Source organism: Rhinolophus sinicus, chromosome 1 (genome assembly GCF_057876585.1).
Source record: "Rhinolophus sinicus isolate RSI-liver-muscle chromosome 1, RSI-T2T, whole genome shotgun sequence".
Taxonomy (NCBI): domain Eukaryota; kingdom Metazoa; phylum Chordata; class Mammalia; order Chiroptera; family Rhinolophidae; genus Rhinolophus; species Rhinolophus sinicus.
The window spans coordinates 21,557,318-21,572,857 of NC_142501.1; the positions used below are offsets into that span (position 1 = coordinate 21,557,318).

Sequence of the window (15,540 nt, forward strand, 5' to 3'; positions counted from 1 at the left end):
CCCAATACCTACAAAAATGCCAGGCATATGGTAGATTTCAATAAATATTCACTAAATGAAAGAATAAATGAGTTTTCTTTTTCACAGGATCTTCTCCATGCCAACCATACCAGGCAGCAATCATCAGAGACAAAGAAAATTTTGATAGAATTGAATTCGACATAGCTGATAAAGCATAAATAAAGGTTGATGAATTTAGTTTGAAGAATAGTTTACATTTGTTTTCTAATCAACAAAGGACAAGCATGGAGTCTGAAACAATCTAAAAATGTTTTTTAAAAATATTTTAGGAATTTTATTCTTATAAAATTTTTAAAATTCATGTATTAAAATGTATACCAAGGCAAAAAAAAATCCTGTAAACTGTGTCATTAATACAAAACTAACAGTTTTCAAAACATACAAGACACATACAATGTAAAAAAAAATCTTTATATATACAAACTGCAATGTAATTTCCAATAAAAAGGGGGAGACGGATACTTAAAAAATGCTCATCTACAAATACAAAACGAAACCCTCCCCTTGACTGACCACTTGAGCTGTCACAAAATTTGTATAGCTGCATCATGCTAGGCTTCTCTTCTTTCCCGTGTTTGCTTTCTTCCCAGTCTTCCTTCCAGTCTTCCTTCCAGTCTTCTTTTCAATTTATTTTTAAAACAAGGGTCAATCAAGCCTTTTTAAAAGCTATGTCTGCTGTTTAACAGTCCAGTGCTTTTAATTCTAAAAGTTAACACTTTATACTCTTGAGCTATAAATGAGTTTCTAAATATTGTATGCAAATCAAATAATGATGTAGATACTCTGAGAACATACCATTTACAGGAATTTCTTTTATAAAATTAAGATTTCACATCATATTTGCTTAAATCACAGTAAGCCTGTAAAGTAGGTCCTCAACCCATTATTTAAAAAAAAAAAAAAATCCTTAACCATGTAAAAGATTTTTATTCACTCTGTTTATGGTTCCTTCAAAGGCTAAATTGGAATATCTAATCTAAATACATCTAGAGTGGTGTATTCCCCCTACTAATAAACACTAGCAACAGAAACTGGCTCACTGCTTATCTACTGTTAACACTAATACTCATTTGACTTAGTCCCTGTTACAGCAACAAAATTTTTTGAATTTTGGCTATTTTTTTATATGAGAATCACATCTATTATTAATTTATCACCATTTCTCTCAACAGTCTATTTCAGGAAAAATGTTTAGATTTAAGCTGCAATTAGGGTTCCTAATCAGGAGGTCAAAAAGCTAGTTATTGATGCTGATGTGCTTTTTCCCTGTCAAAAGCTATCATTTCTGATTAACCTTGGAGGGAGGAAGAGAGGGAGAAAGCGAAAGAGAAAGACGGAGAGAGGGAAAGGAGATAAGGAGGGCGAGAAGGGGAAGGGAGATAAACTGGTTGGTGGGTTAAAAGTGACATCTTCCAAAGTCACGATGATTTCTGGTACTGCATAGAAAACCCACAGAGACTTCTCTTGAAATTCACTAAGAAAATAGCACTGACAATGCCATTTATCTAAAAGTAAATGAAATTAGAAGAAAGTAATTTTTCACTATGTTGTAGTTCTTAGAAAAATTCTGTTGTTAAAACTTACGATTAAAGTTGGATCCTTCCCAATTATTCTGATTTACTAACATTTAACTGTGGAGCAATTGCTTTAAACAAAAGAAAAAAGTGAAGATTAAGAAAGGTCAAGTTCAGGGGTGGCCGGTTGGCTCAGTTGGTTAGAGTGGGAGCTCTTAACAACAGGGTTGCCGGTTCAATTTCCACATGGGCCAGTGAGCTGCGCCCTCCACAATCAGAATGAAAACGACTTGACTCGGAGCTGAGCTGTCAGTGTGCGGCTGGTTGGCTCAGTTGATTAGAGTGCAGTGCTCCTAACACCCAGGTCGCTGGTTCAATTCCCACATGGGCCAGTGAACTGTGCCCTCCACAACTGGATTGAAAACGACGACTTGACTTGGAGCTGATGGGTCCTGGAAAAACACACCTCCCCGATATTCCCCAATTAAGGGAAAAAATAAAGAAAGCTCTAGTTCAGTCAAGTTCAAGTTCAGCAAAGTAAGAGGCCTAGTATATAAAAAACCAAAGCGAGCGGAATAGTAACCAACTCAGAGACTAACAACTAGAGCCTAGTTATGGCACCGGACTGCCATCAGCTAGTGAGAAAAAGGTAGATAAATAAAATCTGCTCTCTCCAACACACATAATTTTTGCTTCACAGAAAAAACTTAAAATCCAAGACTCACTTATCCAGTGAATTAAAGGAAATGATGCCAACTGTGTGTGCGCACACAATATTTTTACAGCAAATTTAAGGGGTGCAAATAAGGTCCAAGATTGTATTTGGGAGCACCATCTTCCTTGGGTCAGTGTGGTTCACAAATCAGGCCACTGCGACTCTGAGGCACAGCCTGCATAATGACAATATTAAATACACATTTCCTTCAAACTGTTCTCATTCATTATGTCAACCAATATGAATGTATCAAGAGATAATTTTACCAACAATATAGCAAGGTATGTATTTACATTTTCATTTGCATCTTAAGTACAAACTGTTAACAATAATGACGATTATGAAAAACAAGATTAAAGGTGTGTTCATTTGGGGAAAAGCTACAATTAATATTATTCATCCAACCACAAACACTTCTGTAATGAATGCAATCCTGCCAAAAAATTCACAGCTTTAAAAAAAGTTGAAATACACGGTTCATTACATTTTTTTCCAATTCAGAATTAAAAAGAGTTCAACTTACATTAATGCTTAGCTATTTCACTCTAAAATCTGTAAAATATATAAAATACCAAGATTATCAACAGTCACATATGTTTTGAAGTCAGGAGACACGTGTATTTTCTTAAGATTGGTTCCATTTGTGTAGAAAGTCTGTGAGGATTCCCCAGTGACAACATTCCACCACTGTTCAGAAAAAATAAAATTCTCATTAGATTGATAATGACACTGTGTGACAATCCGGAGTGCCAGCCAGATCCTTCAACCTATCACCTCTCCACTCCCAAACTTCAGCAAACGGCAGGAAAGAAGTCTCAGATTAATGCTGAATATAGTATTATCAACCTGGTCAGCCTTTCCTGACTAACCCTGGTGACTGCCTTGCAGCTCCCTTACCCCTAACTCCGCGCAAGTCAGGCTGGAGAAACGTGCAGCCTACGGACAGCTGCAGACACAAGGCTACATGTCCTGTAAGGCCATGGCTGGACTGAACTCGCCTGTGTGCATGTCTTTCAGTGGAATGGACAGAAGAACGCCCTCTTCTCTAAAAAGGCCCCTTTGCAGACGCGGACTGGTATGACGGCAGACACGGAGACTATTCATAGTACGGGCTGCAGGATAGAGTCCTCTCTACTGAATCCTCCCTTTCACTAGAAGTGATCCAAGAGCCCATGACCAGGTTTCTTTATAAAACACCCTATACATTTATTTGCTAAATAAATGTTGAACATCTCAAATGTAGCACATGCTCTGGCCAAGTCCTTCCTTTCCTCTCCCGTTCACTGAATTTGCTAAGATTATAACAGTATTTATATTCATTTGCCAAATGGAGAACATAAAGCTACCCATATATCTCCCAGCCAGAATGAGGGCAAAAGAGACAATGTACATGAACACCTTTTGAAAAGGGCTCAGGTGCATCAAGATTCTGAGTATTATGAACACAATGATGGTGTCCCTCACTTTTGTATCCGTGGCAGTGCCTAGCATTCTGCCTTGCACGCATGACTGGGTCAATTATTCACATTCCCTATCAGTAATAGTAACTGGCAAAAGTACACCCCATGGACTTCAATAAATCTCACTGAAGCAACATGTACTGACTTGAAATTTTCCAGAACTGACAACTGTGCTTTGTAAAAGAGTAATGTAATCAAGACTACACAGGACACTCCACCTACTTAGAGAAAACTGTTTTCAGTTGCTACAGGCACATCATAGAGATAGTAAGGCTCTTAGAGATCACCTAGTCCAAGTGCCTCATTTTACAAATAAGGAAATCAGGGTTCTGAGAGAAGAAAGGCCTTGTCACCCAAGATGACACTGCTAACAAGTGGCAAGGGTGGAACAGTTTCTGGCTTCCTAATCTAGTGCTCCCATTACCTTTCCCTCTGTTAAAGCAGATCACTCTACTTGGAAACACTATACCAGCAATTAATTTGAATATGGACTAAAAAACAATGATATTAAAGTGGTAGCTAATACAGGGAATTTTTAGGGCAGTGAAACCAATTCTGTATGGTGGACACATGTCATTATACACGTGTCAAAATTCATAGCACACACAACAATGAGAGTGAGCCCTGCTGTAAACCTCAGGTGGCAATGACGCATCAATGAACCTTCATCAGCTGTAACAATGTCCCCCTCTGGTGGGGGATGTGGGTAGTTGGGGGAGGCTGTACATGTGGGGGCAGGGGAACTCTGCAGTTCTGGCTCAGTTTTGTTGTGAACCTAAAATTGCTCTAAGAAATAATATGAACTTAAAAAATAGCAGCTAACATTTATTCAGGGTAATGCGCTACTATGTATAAATACTTTACATGGTTAACTCCTTTAACCCTCCCAACCCTATGAGATAGAAATTACTGTGCCCATTTTACAGATAAGAAAAGTGAGGCACAGAGCAGTTAAGTAATCCTGAATCAGTAAGATTATTAACTTAACAAAGCTAATGAGTAGCAGAGCCAGCCTCTGAACTCAGGCAGTCTGCCCCAAGGCTCACTCTCCTGACCATGGCACTCTGCTTCCTCTAAGTAATGGTCAACCTGCATTTATTGCCATGTCTTCCATATTTCAAGTCAGCCATTCTCCTCATGAATATGAATTAACATGGATTTCTCATCATTCTAACAGTACATACTCTGTGCACAGCACAGGTCAACAGCTAATTATATTATTTTTTAATTTACAAGTAGGAATAATTTTGAAAGTTAAGAGCTTTTTAGCTACTGAATATCAACTTTACCTTATTGACATGCAATTTATACAGCTTGGATTCTAAAGTAAACAGACTAAAAAAGGCTTGTTTTATTGGACATTACAACAGCTGCTCCTTTTTTACTTTTAATTTGCTCTGTGCTTTGGATAGTCTCAACACGCTGGGTAGACAGATGCAGGCTGGGTTCTATCATGATCAGTTTAACCATGCTGGTAATCAACAAGAGTGAAGTAGCCTGATTGTCACTTATGATGTAACCTCTGCAGTACAGATATCTCTTCTGCTGCTCGTTTTCAAAGTTCTCCAAGAACTCTGGAAATCTGGTCACTGATCTCGATCACATCTTATAAGCCAGACTCAGGATTATGGGATAGCCTTCCATGGGGCCCAGAGCATCAAATGACATGGTTTCTAGAAGCTCAGTGTCAAAGCTGAGCAGCTAAGGTTTTTAGCAGTTACTACAGATCTAGATTCCCAGCTTCCAACACAAAAGCAGCAATGCTACTCCTCTATCATCCTCAGAGCAGACTAAGAGCTCACTGTTACGCTAAAGGACAAGTAGTGATAGTCTCACATTCCCTGAAAATTTAATAAAGGTGTGCCCAAAAAAGGTATAGGTTAACGCAATGTTGTATAAACAGTGTGGGGACAGAGCCAGGAGTGCAGTTTCCAGGCTCTCGCCCTCACGTGGAAAGGTGCTGGCTCAGGTAGTAAATGGCCATCAACTGTGATTGGATGGCCATCAGCTGTGGCTAGTTGGCCGTCAGCTGTAACCAGTGAGCCATTGGCCACTAATATAACTGCCATGGCTACACTAGTAGCAAATGGGGGCTAGGAAGAAGATGGTGGCTGAGCTAGCAAGCGTGGATTGCAGTTAGCACGACGATTACAGCTTGCAAGTGAGGTTGGTTGGCAGAGAGAAGCGGACGGCGGGTTGCGAATAGTGTGGCTCCTGCTTCCTGTGTCTCCAACCCAGCCACCAGCGAGACTATAGTGGTATGACTCCCCTATCTATGGCTCTGTGGGTGTTCCTTTTTGCCTAGCCACATCCTGCATTCTTATGTGGGGAGCGGGAGCTGAGACCCTGCAGGCCGCCCTGCATGACAAACAGCATTGCATTTTAAATGCAAACTTATAAAGGGATCATAACATATATCTTCCCATAGACCTAAAAACTGCCTTGTAATTTACCTTTTTAATAAGCTAGATTTTTATGTTGAGTAAAACTGCAATTACATGGACCCCCATAACCAAAAACTTCAATTCATTCATTCAAGTATTTCTGAACATCTACACTGTGTTTGACAATCAGAATCATGTCCTACACTTGAATGGTTTCAGTAAAAAATAACAGTATCATAAAATCTACTTGATTAGCAATCTATTTTAAATAGTCAGTACAATATATAATATCGTCTTCAACCCCTTTTATAAATAAACCACTATTCAAAAGCCTCACCTCAAACAGCCCCTCCACAGAAAGCCTCTGCTGCCTCCCAAAGGTAGAACTTCTCCCTCTCCCTTTGTGTCTCCGCTATCCTTCCACAAACATGTCCAGACCGCCCCCTACACTCTATGGAGACTGTATTTGTTTACTGTCTGCTTCCCCCGCAGACTGTAAGCCACCTGAAGGCAAGAACCAAGTCGTAATCACTGTGCCTCACAGCAGTGTCGTACCCTAAGCGCACTCGTACTGAGTGCATGGAAACACAGAGGCGAGCACGACACACAGCCTTGGCCTCAGGCTTCACGCACAGCAAGCCTGTATAAGCCAGCTTACGAACTATGGAATGTTAGGAAGTCACAACACTCATGAACATCAGTTTCTCATCTATAAACCAAGGATAATAAAATTTTGCCTCACAGAGCTGGTTAGTGAGATGACGTAAGTAAAGCATTTTGTACACTATAAAGCAATATGCTGCTGCTATTATTGTTATTATTACTACTACCACTACTACTAATACTTAAAGGAAATTTCACAAATATTTCGAAAGACTTTCAACCAAAATAGTTAATAATTAGCAAGGTAGATAGTAAAATTAAGTTAGACACCCCCACTTTCTAGTCATTCTGATCATCTAAGACTTTGTGCGGCAGTATGAGAGCTCTGGACCGAGAGCATCCCTAACACAGCCACCAAAACTTCCAAGAGGTCGCAGGGAAGAAGCCTGGCAGAGCTCAGTCTCATCACTGCCAAATGGGGATAACAGTAATTGTCCTTCCACCCCGCTGGGTCGTATGAAGACCAACTGAGAAACAAGTGAGAATAACTTAGAAAGTAGGACATAGGCTGTTCTTTTCATTCAGTCTTTGAGGAACCCTTACCTTTAGATACCCTCCAGCAGAAACGAGCATTTTGCTATCTGGAGAAAAGCAAAGGTCGGTCACCCAGCCTCCGTGGGTAGCAGCTCCTTCTTCTATTGAAATCGGAGCACACAAGTGAAGAAGCTCACCGTTTGAGACATTCCATATCTATACAAGCATGATACACAATTCAGTAACAGGGTTACCCAGAAGTTACATATGCAGAGGGTGCCAAAAAAATGTATACACATTTTAAGAAAGGAAAAAACTGTATTAAAATTATGCTGATGGTAACCACTTTGAGCATCTCTTGTAATTGCAGAAGTCAAACGTGACTTGTATTCATCTTTTGTTATCGGTGTATATTGAGCATCACAATTTTAATACAGCTTTCCTTTCTTAAAATGTGTATACATTTTTTTGGCATGTTCTGTACATATCATCTAAAACATATTTGGAAATCTTTCTTAAAAATGTAATTACAATTCAGTGATAACTTAGGAATTTTTTTAGATTGCACTCCTTCCTATTCCAATTTTTAAAAACCACTAATCATAATACAAATGTATTACTTACAATATTTATCATTAATATACTCCAAAAAAATAAAAGGATTCAGAGTAACTGATTAGAATAATGTGACTCTTTTCATTTAATAATAAGAGAATGATGAGAGAAGCAAGGAATAAACAAAAAGGCCTAATAAATAAACTACCTCAAAAAAAAAAAAGAAAAAGAGAACTGTAGTCCAGGATTTACCACCAAGAATGTTGACAGATGTCATTCAAACTCATAACATATACATATTTTAAACAATAAGTCCCAGTAAGCTGTACACACACACACATACACACACACTCACACACAAGAGTTTATTTTACTAGACTCTTATAAGCCCAATTACTTACAGAGGCTAATATTCCCATTTATTTCTACTGACACTTAACAACTGAGCACTATTCTAATTTTTCAAAGATATGCACACCAGAATAAGAAATGGAGGCATTAAAAAAAATCAACTGACCACTGCACTGTACACCTGAAGCTGAAGCTCAATAATACTGTATGTTAACTATAATTTTATATATATATGTATATATATATATATATATATATATATATATATATATATATATATATGTAGTTACGGGATATGGAGTACAGCATAGGAAATAGAGTCAATGGAATTGTAATAGATACACCATGTTTCCCCCAAAATAAGACCTAGCTGGACCATCAGCTCTAATGCATCTTTTGGAGCAAAAATTAATATAAGACCCGGTCTCTTATTTTAATATAAGACCAGGTCATAATATAATATATAATATATATTATATATGATATATGATATGATATAGTATATAATACATAATACGATATAAGTCATATTAATTTTTGCTCCAAAACATACAGAGCTGATGGTCCATCTAGGTCTTATTTTCAGGGAAACACGGTATACAATGTCAGAGGGGCAACAGATTGGTGAAGGTGAGTTACTCTTTGAGGGATGAAACGTCTAACTATTGCATTGTTTTATGCACCTGAAACTAATTAAAAAAAAAAAAAATCAAAATCACCATTTGTAAATGTAACCCAAGAAAATCTAAGAGAATCAAATGGAAAAATTAATCAGAGCAAGTTGAGTAAAACAGCTAGATGTAACATACACATATAAAAATTAATAGCTTTCCTACATTTTGAATAATCAGGTAGAAAAACAAAAAACAATTTTTTTAATGTACTGCAGAAAAATTTTTAAATAACACTCATTTCAAGAGGGGCAATTTTTTCCTTCAGTGGTTTCTGAGAAATGAAACACTCCCTCATAACCAGTAAAGGAGCCCTTTCATCCAAGATGAGCACTTAAAGCAAAAGGACTGTTCCCAAAGCAGCCCTGCCACTTCAGTTGACGTGGCACTGATGTATGAGATGGGGTAGCGAAGGTTGCTCACTTACTCCATACACAGCAGAATCTTAATTTTCCTGGAAAGCCTGACTAATAACACCTCTGTTCCTGCAACCTGCACTCTCTCTCATTCTGCATCATATACAGATCCCTTGAATTTTAAATCCTTCTTTGTGAAAAAGAAAAAGAACAAGACTCTCCTCAAATATACTGGTTCCAAAGCGGCTATCCCCATTGCCTCAACTTGCCCCATCAACTGCCCAATCCTAACACAACCAGGCGCAGGCCGGCCCATGAGGACTGCAACAGTGTTAACGACCTAATGGGCACAGTGCTAAAGAGATCTTCTCTCTCAGGACTGAAAACAGCCGAATATGCAATTCATTTATAATCTAGATAATGATTTCCAAAATTATTTTCCTCACATTCTGCCACTAAAGCCAACCTTTGGTTCAGATCCAAGAACTAAGATGATTCATCCTCAAGCTAACAGCAGAGAACCAACTGCAAATAACTAGGGCATGTGCCTCCTCACAGACACAGGAAATGCTTTCCTCTAACTCTAAACTACAAATCTGCAACACAACATGCACAACAGACAGAACAAAAAATGCCTCGTCCAACAGAACCCCCAGGGCTGTGCTTACATGTCATATTACCACAGGTCCCCAGTGTGGTGCAGAGGGCTTGCCCAAGCTACAGGATGAGCACTGCGGCCAGGTCAGCAAGCACCTACCCTGATTTCTCCGTTGTCATCTCCAGTCGCAAGCAGGGTGCTGTCCACAGAGAAGACAGAGCAGCGCACACAGCCTTTGTGGCCCCTCAGTTCATGCAGAGGCGAAAAGTGTTCAAAACTCCAAATCTGGAAGGAAGTTAGGGTTGTTTAGGAATGGTAAATACATTCGAAATAAGCATCTGCAAACCCTGCCTTGAGTGGTAGTTAGCCATCAATTCAATCACATGGAAGTTCTAACATTCAACAGTTTATAACTTTCATGAAAGGCCCAAGTTCCAACTTGCAACCTCATTCCTTTTTGAGTTTCCCTTTAATTACTCAAGTCAACTTCAGCTCAAGGATCAAAGCCCTTAACTTTAAATTTAGAAGGGAGAACAGTAAATCAGTTAAGAGCAGTCTGTGGCGTGAATCAGACTCGAGAGTGAGTTCTGGCTCCACTGTTTACTACTAGTTCCCTGTGGCCTAAGACAACCCACATAAACTGCTATTGCTTCAGTTTGTGCATCTGGTAAATGGGACAACAGTACCTATAGTGTGAAGATTAAATGAGATAATAGAGAATGAAATTCCTAGCACAGGGCCAAACATATGGCAACCTTTAAAGGTTAGTCACTATACTATCTTATGTTCTTGGCAGTCAAATTCAATTCTTTTCCTTCCATATTCTCCCTCACAGTTCTGTCATCACCATTCAACAAGCATATACCGAAAACTACCATGTTTCCAGCACTGTGAGCTAAGAACTGGTGGTACAAAGATGAACTGGATACAGTCTGTCCTTGAAGAGTTTATAATTTAATCCGGAATACCGGCTTATGAATGGTTAAGTGAATAATTGTAATGTAATAGCTCTAATAAATATGAGTACTCTGTAATGGGAACTTCACCTGAAGGTGAAGCAGCTAATCCTGCCTGAGGGCCGGGAAAGGGTTCACTGAAGAGCTGACACCAAATCTAGGTCTGGAAGAATGAGTCATAATGTTTTGAGGTAAAGAAGGAACACAAAGTTGTGCCAAGCCAAAGTTAACAGAACACACACAAAAAACGAGGGAGAAGGAGAGAAGTAGCCTGGCACAGAGGGAAAAATGTAGCAGAAGGAGATGGTGATGGGCTAAGGCATTCAGCTTATAAACCATCAGGTCACAGAAGTGATTCAGCAGGGGACTCAGACAGCATCAGGGATAAGAAACTGTGCCTCGCACAGACCAGAGGCAGGTCCACCAATGAAGGAAGAGAGCCTGGTCGTAAGCACAAAGACAAGCAGGAAAAGAAGGATCCAAGAGACACTGAGAAGTAACCAACAGAGCACAAAAGACAAGACAGAGTCCCGGGCAATTCCAAGGTTTGTAGTTTGGAAAGAGGCCATTAACACAGATGAAGAAAAAAGAAGAGAAGGAGTATTCAATGCCCCCAACCATCATTTCACGAAAGATGATTTTCAGAAGCATCAACTTACATCAATTATATAAAAACTTACTGTGGGTGTGCAATTAAATGTAAACCCCTTTCAATGCTTTTTATTGCCTATCATATGCAGTAGAGCTCATAGTTGGTTAGTAACAGACAAAATGTAACCAGTAAGGGAGAAATTAAAAACCCTCAACGTCATTCAATCTATTTGACATCAACTAAATGCCAATGGGCATCCTCCAGAAACTCACAAAATATAAGGCAGATATGTAAACTGAAACTTATTACTATATTTCACACATTATTTGGACTCATAATACATAACCAATACCAAAGTTTTATGTGTGCACATTTCAACTCGCTGGCCTACCTTTGCAGTCTTGTCAGTAGAGGTAGATGAAAACTTGGTACCATCAGAAGAAATATCACAAGAAAGTACTGTATGCTGGTGACAGACAAAGTCTTTTTCTATTCTTCCCGTAATTATATTCCATACCTTTAAAGAAAAACTCAAAAGTTGGCACTTTTAACTTTTAACATTTTATATAACTGAGCATAATCAGCTAGAAGACAGATTATAAAACAAGAGCTTTAGCACACTGGTTGTTCCGACCTCTTTAAGTGTCCTTTAGTACAAATGCTCATATAAAGTAGATGTAGTTGATTGTAGTAAAGTTAAAACAAGCAAGAAAAAATAGAAACTTAAAAATGTAAATAGTTACTTATCATCTGTCTGCTTTTGGCTGTCACAATACAATCACTGCAACATTAAAATACTTTTTTAAAAAGAAATCTGTGCTTCAAATTACCTTCACCGTTCCATCAAATGACCAAGAAAGCAGTCTTGAATTTTTCAAGAGCCTGAAGTCTTTCACTGTTTCCTGATGTGCTTGTAAAAAGACATATTCCTCTGACTGCCAATTCCACACCTGAATATCAAAGAATATGTCTGTTATAACCCTCTCCTCACAGTATCCCCCTGGAGGGGGGAGGATGCACACACTTGTCTGAAGTCTTTTATCCCCATGGCATAACACCAAGAAAGAGTGTGGTGTCCCCATTTTACAAACAGAGAAGAGAAAATCGGGTTAACTAACTTGACTAGGGGTAAAATAAAGTACTTTTCCTCTTAAATAAAATTTGTTTTCTTTAGTTTCTTGGAGAGCAGTTAATTATACCAGAAGACAGAGAAAAACCACAATATGCTAGTGAGCTCACCATCTGATTAAATTTTCCAATTACATATTCACAGATTTCTAAACCTCACAAGTTTAAACCAGGTCATGGAATTTCTGAGCTTCACAGGTCTTAGCTATCCCTTCACACAATCCTCAAAATGACAAAAGAGGTGATATAGTACATTATTTTTCACATGGAGTGCCAGGAAGAACTCCTCAGGCACAAAGGGAAAAGAAATTGAAATAATGAGTAATTGGCACAAAATAAGCCATACAAGCATATGGAGACATATAGGTGAACAAAAAGAATTTCATTTCTATGTCATGTCCATGTACAGAACTCTTAATTACTAAATCCAAGCAACTGTATTTAGAGCCTTATTAATTCTTGACTTGAATTTAACAAATGTCTTTATTTAGCACCTATATGTGAGGCAAATATACAAGGATCTAGCATCAAGAAACCTAAGAGACTAGCAAAGAAAATGAGACATACTAAAAACAACAACAACAAAACTCAATAATAGAAGCTATAACGGTAGAGAGAAAAGTTCTGTGGAACTCAAAAGAGCAATTCCTTAGAAAGACTTGATGGAATGCATTCAAAGTAGGCTCGAAGAAAGATCTGGAAGTACGATTCATAAACTGAGGAAGTCATTTCAAACACAGGAATGAATGCTTGAGTTAAAGTATCAGCACAGGAAAACATGGAAAGATTATACGGACCTGATCATAGTTCAAAATCTGGTGGGAGTACAGGAATGATAGGAAAAAAAGGTTGGGAATATTTGACAAAACAGCCCAAGGGGCTCGATGAAGCTAGATTTCTGAGCAGTCTCCAACAGAATTTTCTTCGATTTTTTAATATCAGAAATAAAAAGGTAAAGAAAAACCAGCCACCACCACAGGTATGCACACTGGTAATATTCTGGGTCTGGTTTTTCACTGGCAAAGGTTAAACAACAGAAATGTCTTTAAGGTTTTTTCCTACCAGGCTTAGGCAAAATTGTAAAAGAAATGACATCTCTCTACCCGCCTTCTTGACTCCTTTATCCTCCACACTTAGCAGCCACCCTGCACACTGAGCCCTGCTCTCAGATCCTCTCCATCTCATCTGTCTCGGAGCGCTCATTCACAGACGCACAATAAGCAGAACAAGAGGAGCTGGAAGTGAGAATGACTTTAAAGAGAATAAATTAGGAAGTTCAGTTTTTGAAGAACCCAGTGAGATATGCTGGAGGAGGGGGAAGAAAGAGAGGCTGTTCTGGCTCCCCAAATCATAACAGCAAGGAAAGACACCTGTGCAACTACACACAAATTGCCGTAGACCATTCCCACTAGGAACTGTCTGCTTCCCTCCTCCCTTTAGGGCCGTACTGGAGGATCAGGGGCTACTGTTAACAACTCTTCCTGGTTGACGGGCACCGCCATTCCCAGCTCTTCATTCCTGACCTAGGGCCATGCTGCCGCCCTCCACATCCTGAGCAGACATAACAAAGAATCTGATCATCACTGAGGGAGGTCAAGACGCCCTTAGCAGATTTTGTTGCAGAAGCTTTCTGATAAGGCAATGGTGGCCGGGATACTTTTTTGTTGTTGGATTCAAACATACTGTGCTAATGAATCACCTTACATAACAGCTAAACTTCTACCAGCATTAGTCACAAGTATTAAGGTTAAGTTTGGGGATGTCTCTACCATTAGCTATAATTTTTGCAATGTATATACACTGTAGAATTTTTTTCAGTTATATAATTAATTTTTTTTAAATGCTAAGGAATCTTCCTATACCTACAAGAATCATATATTCTCAAATCATATACTTTGGCTTAGGTGAACATGGCAACTATTTGGGCTTTATTTACCTCAAGGTAAAGGATCAAAAACTACCAAGGCAGACTGCAATTTTCACAACTCTAAATGCTATCATCAGGCAAGGTGATTCTTCAAATGTTGGCAATAACTTTAAATCAACGAACCCTGAACCCCTACAATATATTGCAGGCACTGACAATACAAAGATGATTAAAATAAACCTCCAAAATGGTAACTATGTGAGGTGTGTGCAGACTTGTTAATTAACTTGACTATAGTAATTATTTCACACTGTGTACATAAATCATCACTCTGCATGTCTTATACATATACAATTTTGTCAGTCATACCTCAGTAAAACTGGGGGTAAGGAGACAAATCCAACTAATTATACTAAAACACCAAAAAATGAAAACAAAAATCCAACCAGTCAATTCTTGGAAATACCTACCAAGAGTTTTGTTACATAAATATATACTCATTAAAACATTTTAAATATAAAACGTATACTGAGTAGAACAGAACTTAACTCATATTTCTAAAATAATTTAACTCCGACCCTAAAACTATTCCTAGAAATTATTTCTCCCTCTGGCTGAAAATATCTGATCTTCAAGCAGGTCATAAAACTTATAAATTTAGCTTTGACAGAAAGGCTACACAGTACACATTGTCTCAGCAGAATTTCATCGGATGTAATTTAGTTTTACCCATTCCAAAGCCACCTGGAAAGGAAGAAAGATGAATATTACACTGAGTTTCAGAGCTAATACACCAGTATCATGGGAGCCTATAATAAATAAGTTGCTGTACTGAAGCCAAATTTCGTTCCAATCATATAGGACTCACAAAAATATAACATAAAAAGATTTTTTTCCAAAATAGCTTTTAATAGTGTAAATTATTCTTATCATTAAATTAATATTGCCACCATAAGACATAGACATATACACACACTAAATAAAAATATATAGTAACTTCCATTGAACATATGTATTCATCTATTTCACTTCTAAAATCCTACTAAAATGACATGGTCTACAGAATGGGAAAGAAGATAACAAAATGTTAGAGGAGGAAAGTAGGAGAAGATAACTGACTTAGCAGAACCGAGAAAACAGAATCCTAAAAGCATTAGAGAAAGACAAAAGCAACAAAATTGATAATTACATGGGGATTGATTTCACATTATATGGGTGGCTGGTTAGCTCAGCTG

At 38.3% G+C, this 15,540-nt stretch overlaps 1 protein-coding gene across 1 annotated transcript in view; it reads right to left on the bottom strand.

The window, feature by feature from the left end:
* Positions 1-269: 269 nt before the first annotated feature.
* APAF1 (apoptotic peptidase activating factor 1) overlaps positions 270-15,540 on the bottom strand; it is a 66,053-nt gene continuing 50,782 nt past the window's right edge. Inside the window, exons 23-27 of the mRNA XM_019732132.3 lie at positions 12,141-12,260; positions 11,702-11,827; positions 9,922-10,047; positions 7,301-7,447; positions 270-2,937 (exon numbers count right to left, since the gene is read on the bottom strand). Coding sequence (XP_019587691.2) covers positions 2,791-2,937; positions 7,301-7,447; positions 9,922-10,047; positions 11,702-11,827; positions 12,141-12,260 — 666 coding nt within the window. The 3' untranslated portion in view covers positions 270-2,790. The remainder of the gene's footprint in view (positions 2,938-7,300; positions 7,448-9,921; positions 10,048-11,701; positions 11,828-12,140; positions 12,261-15,540) is intronic.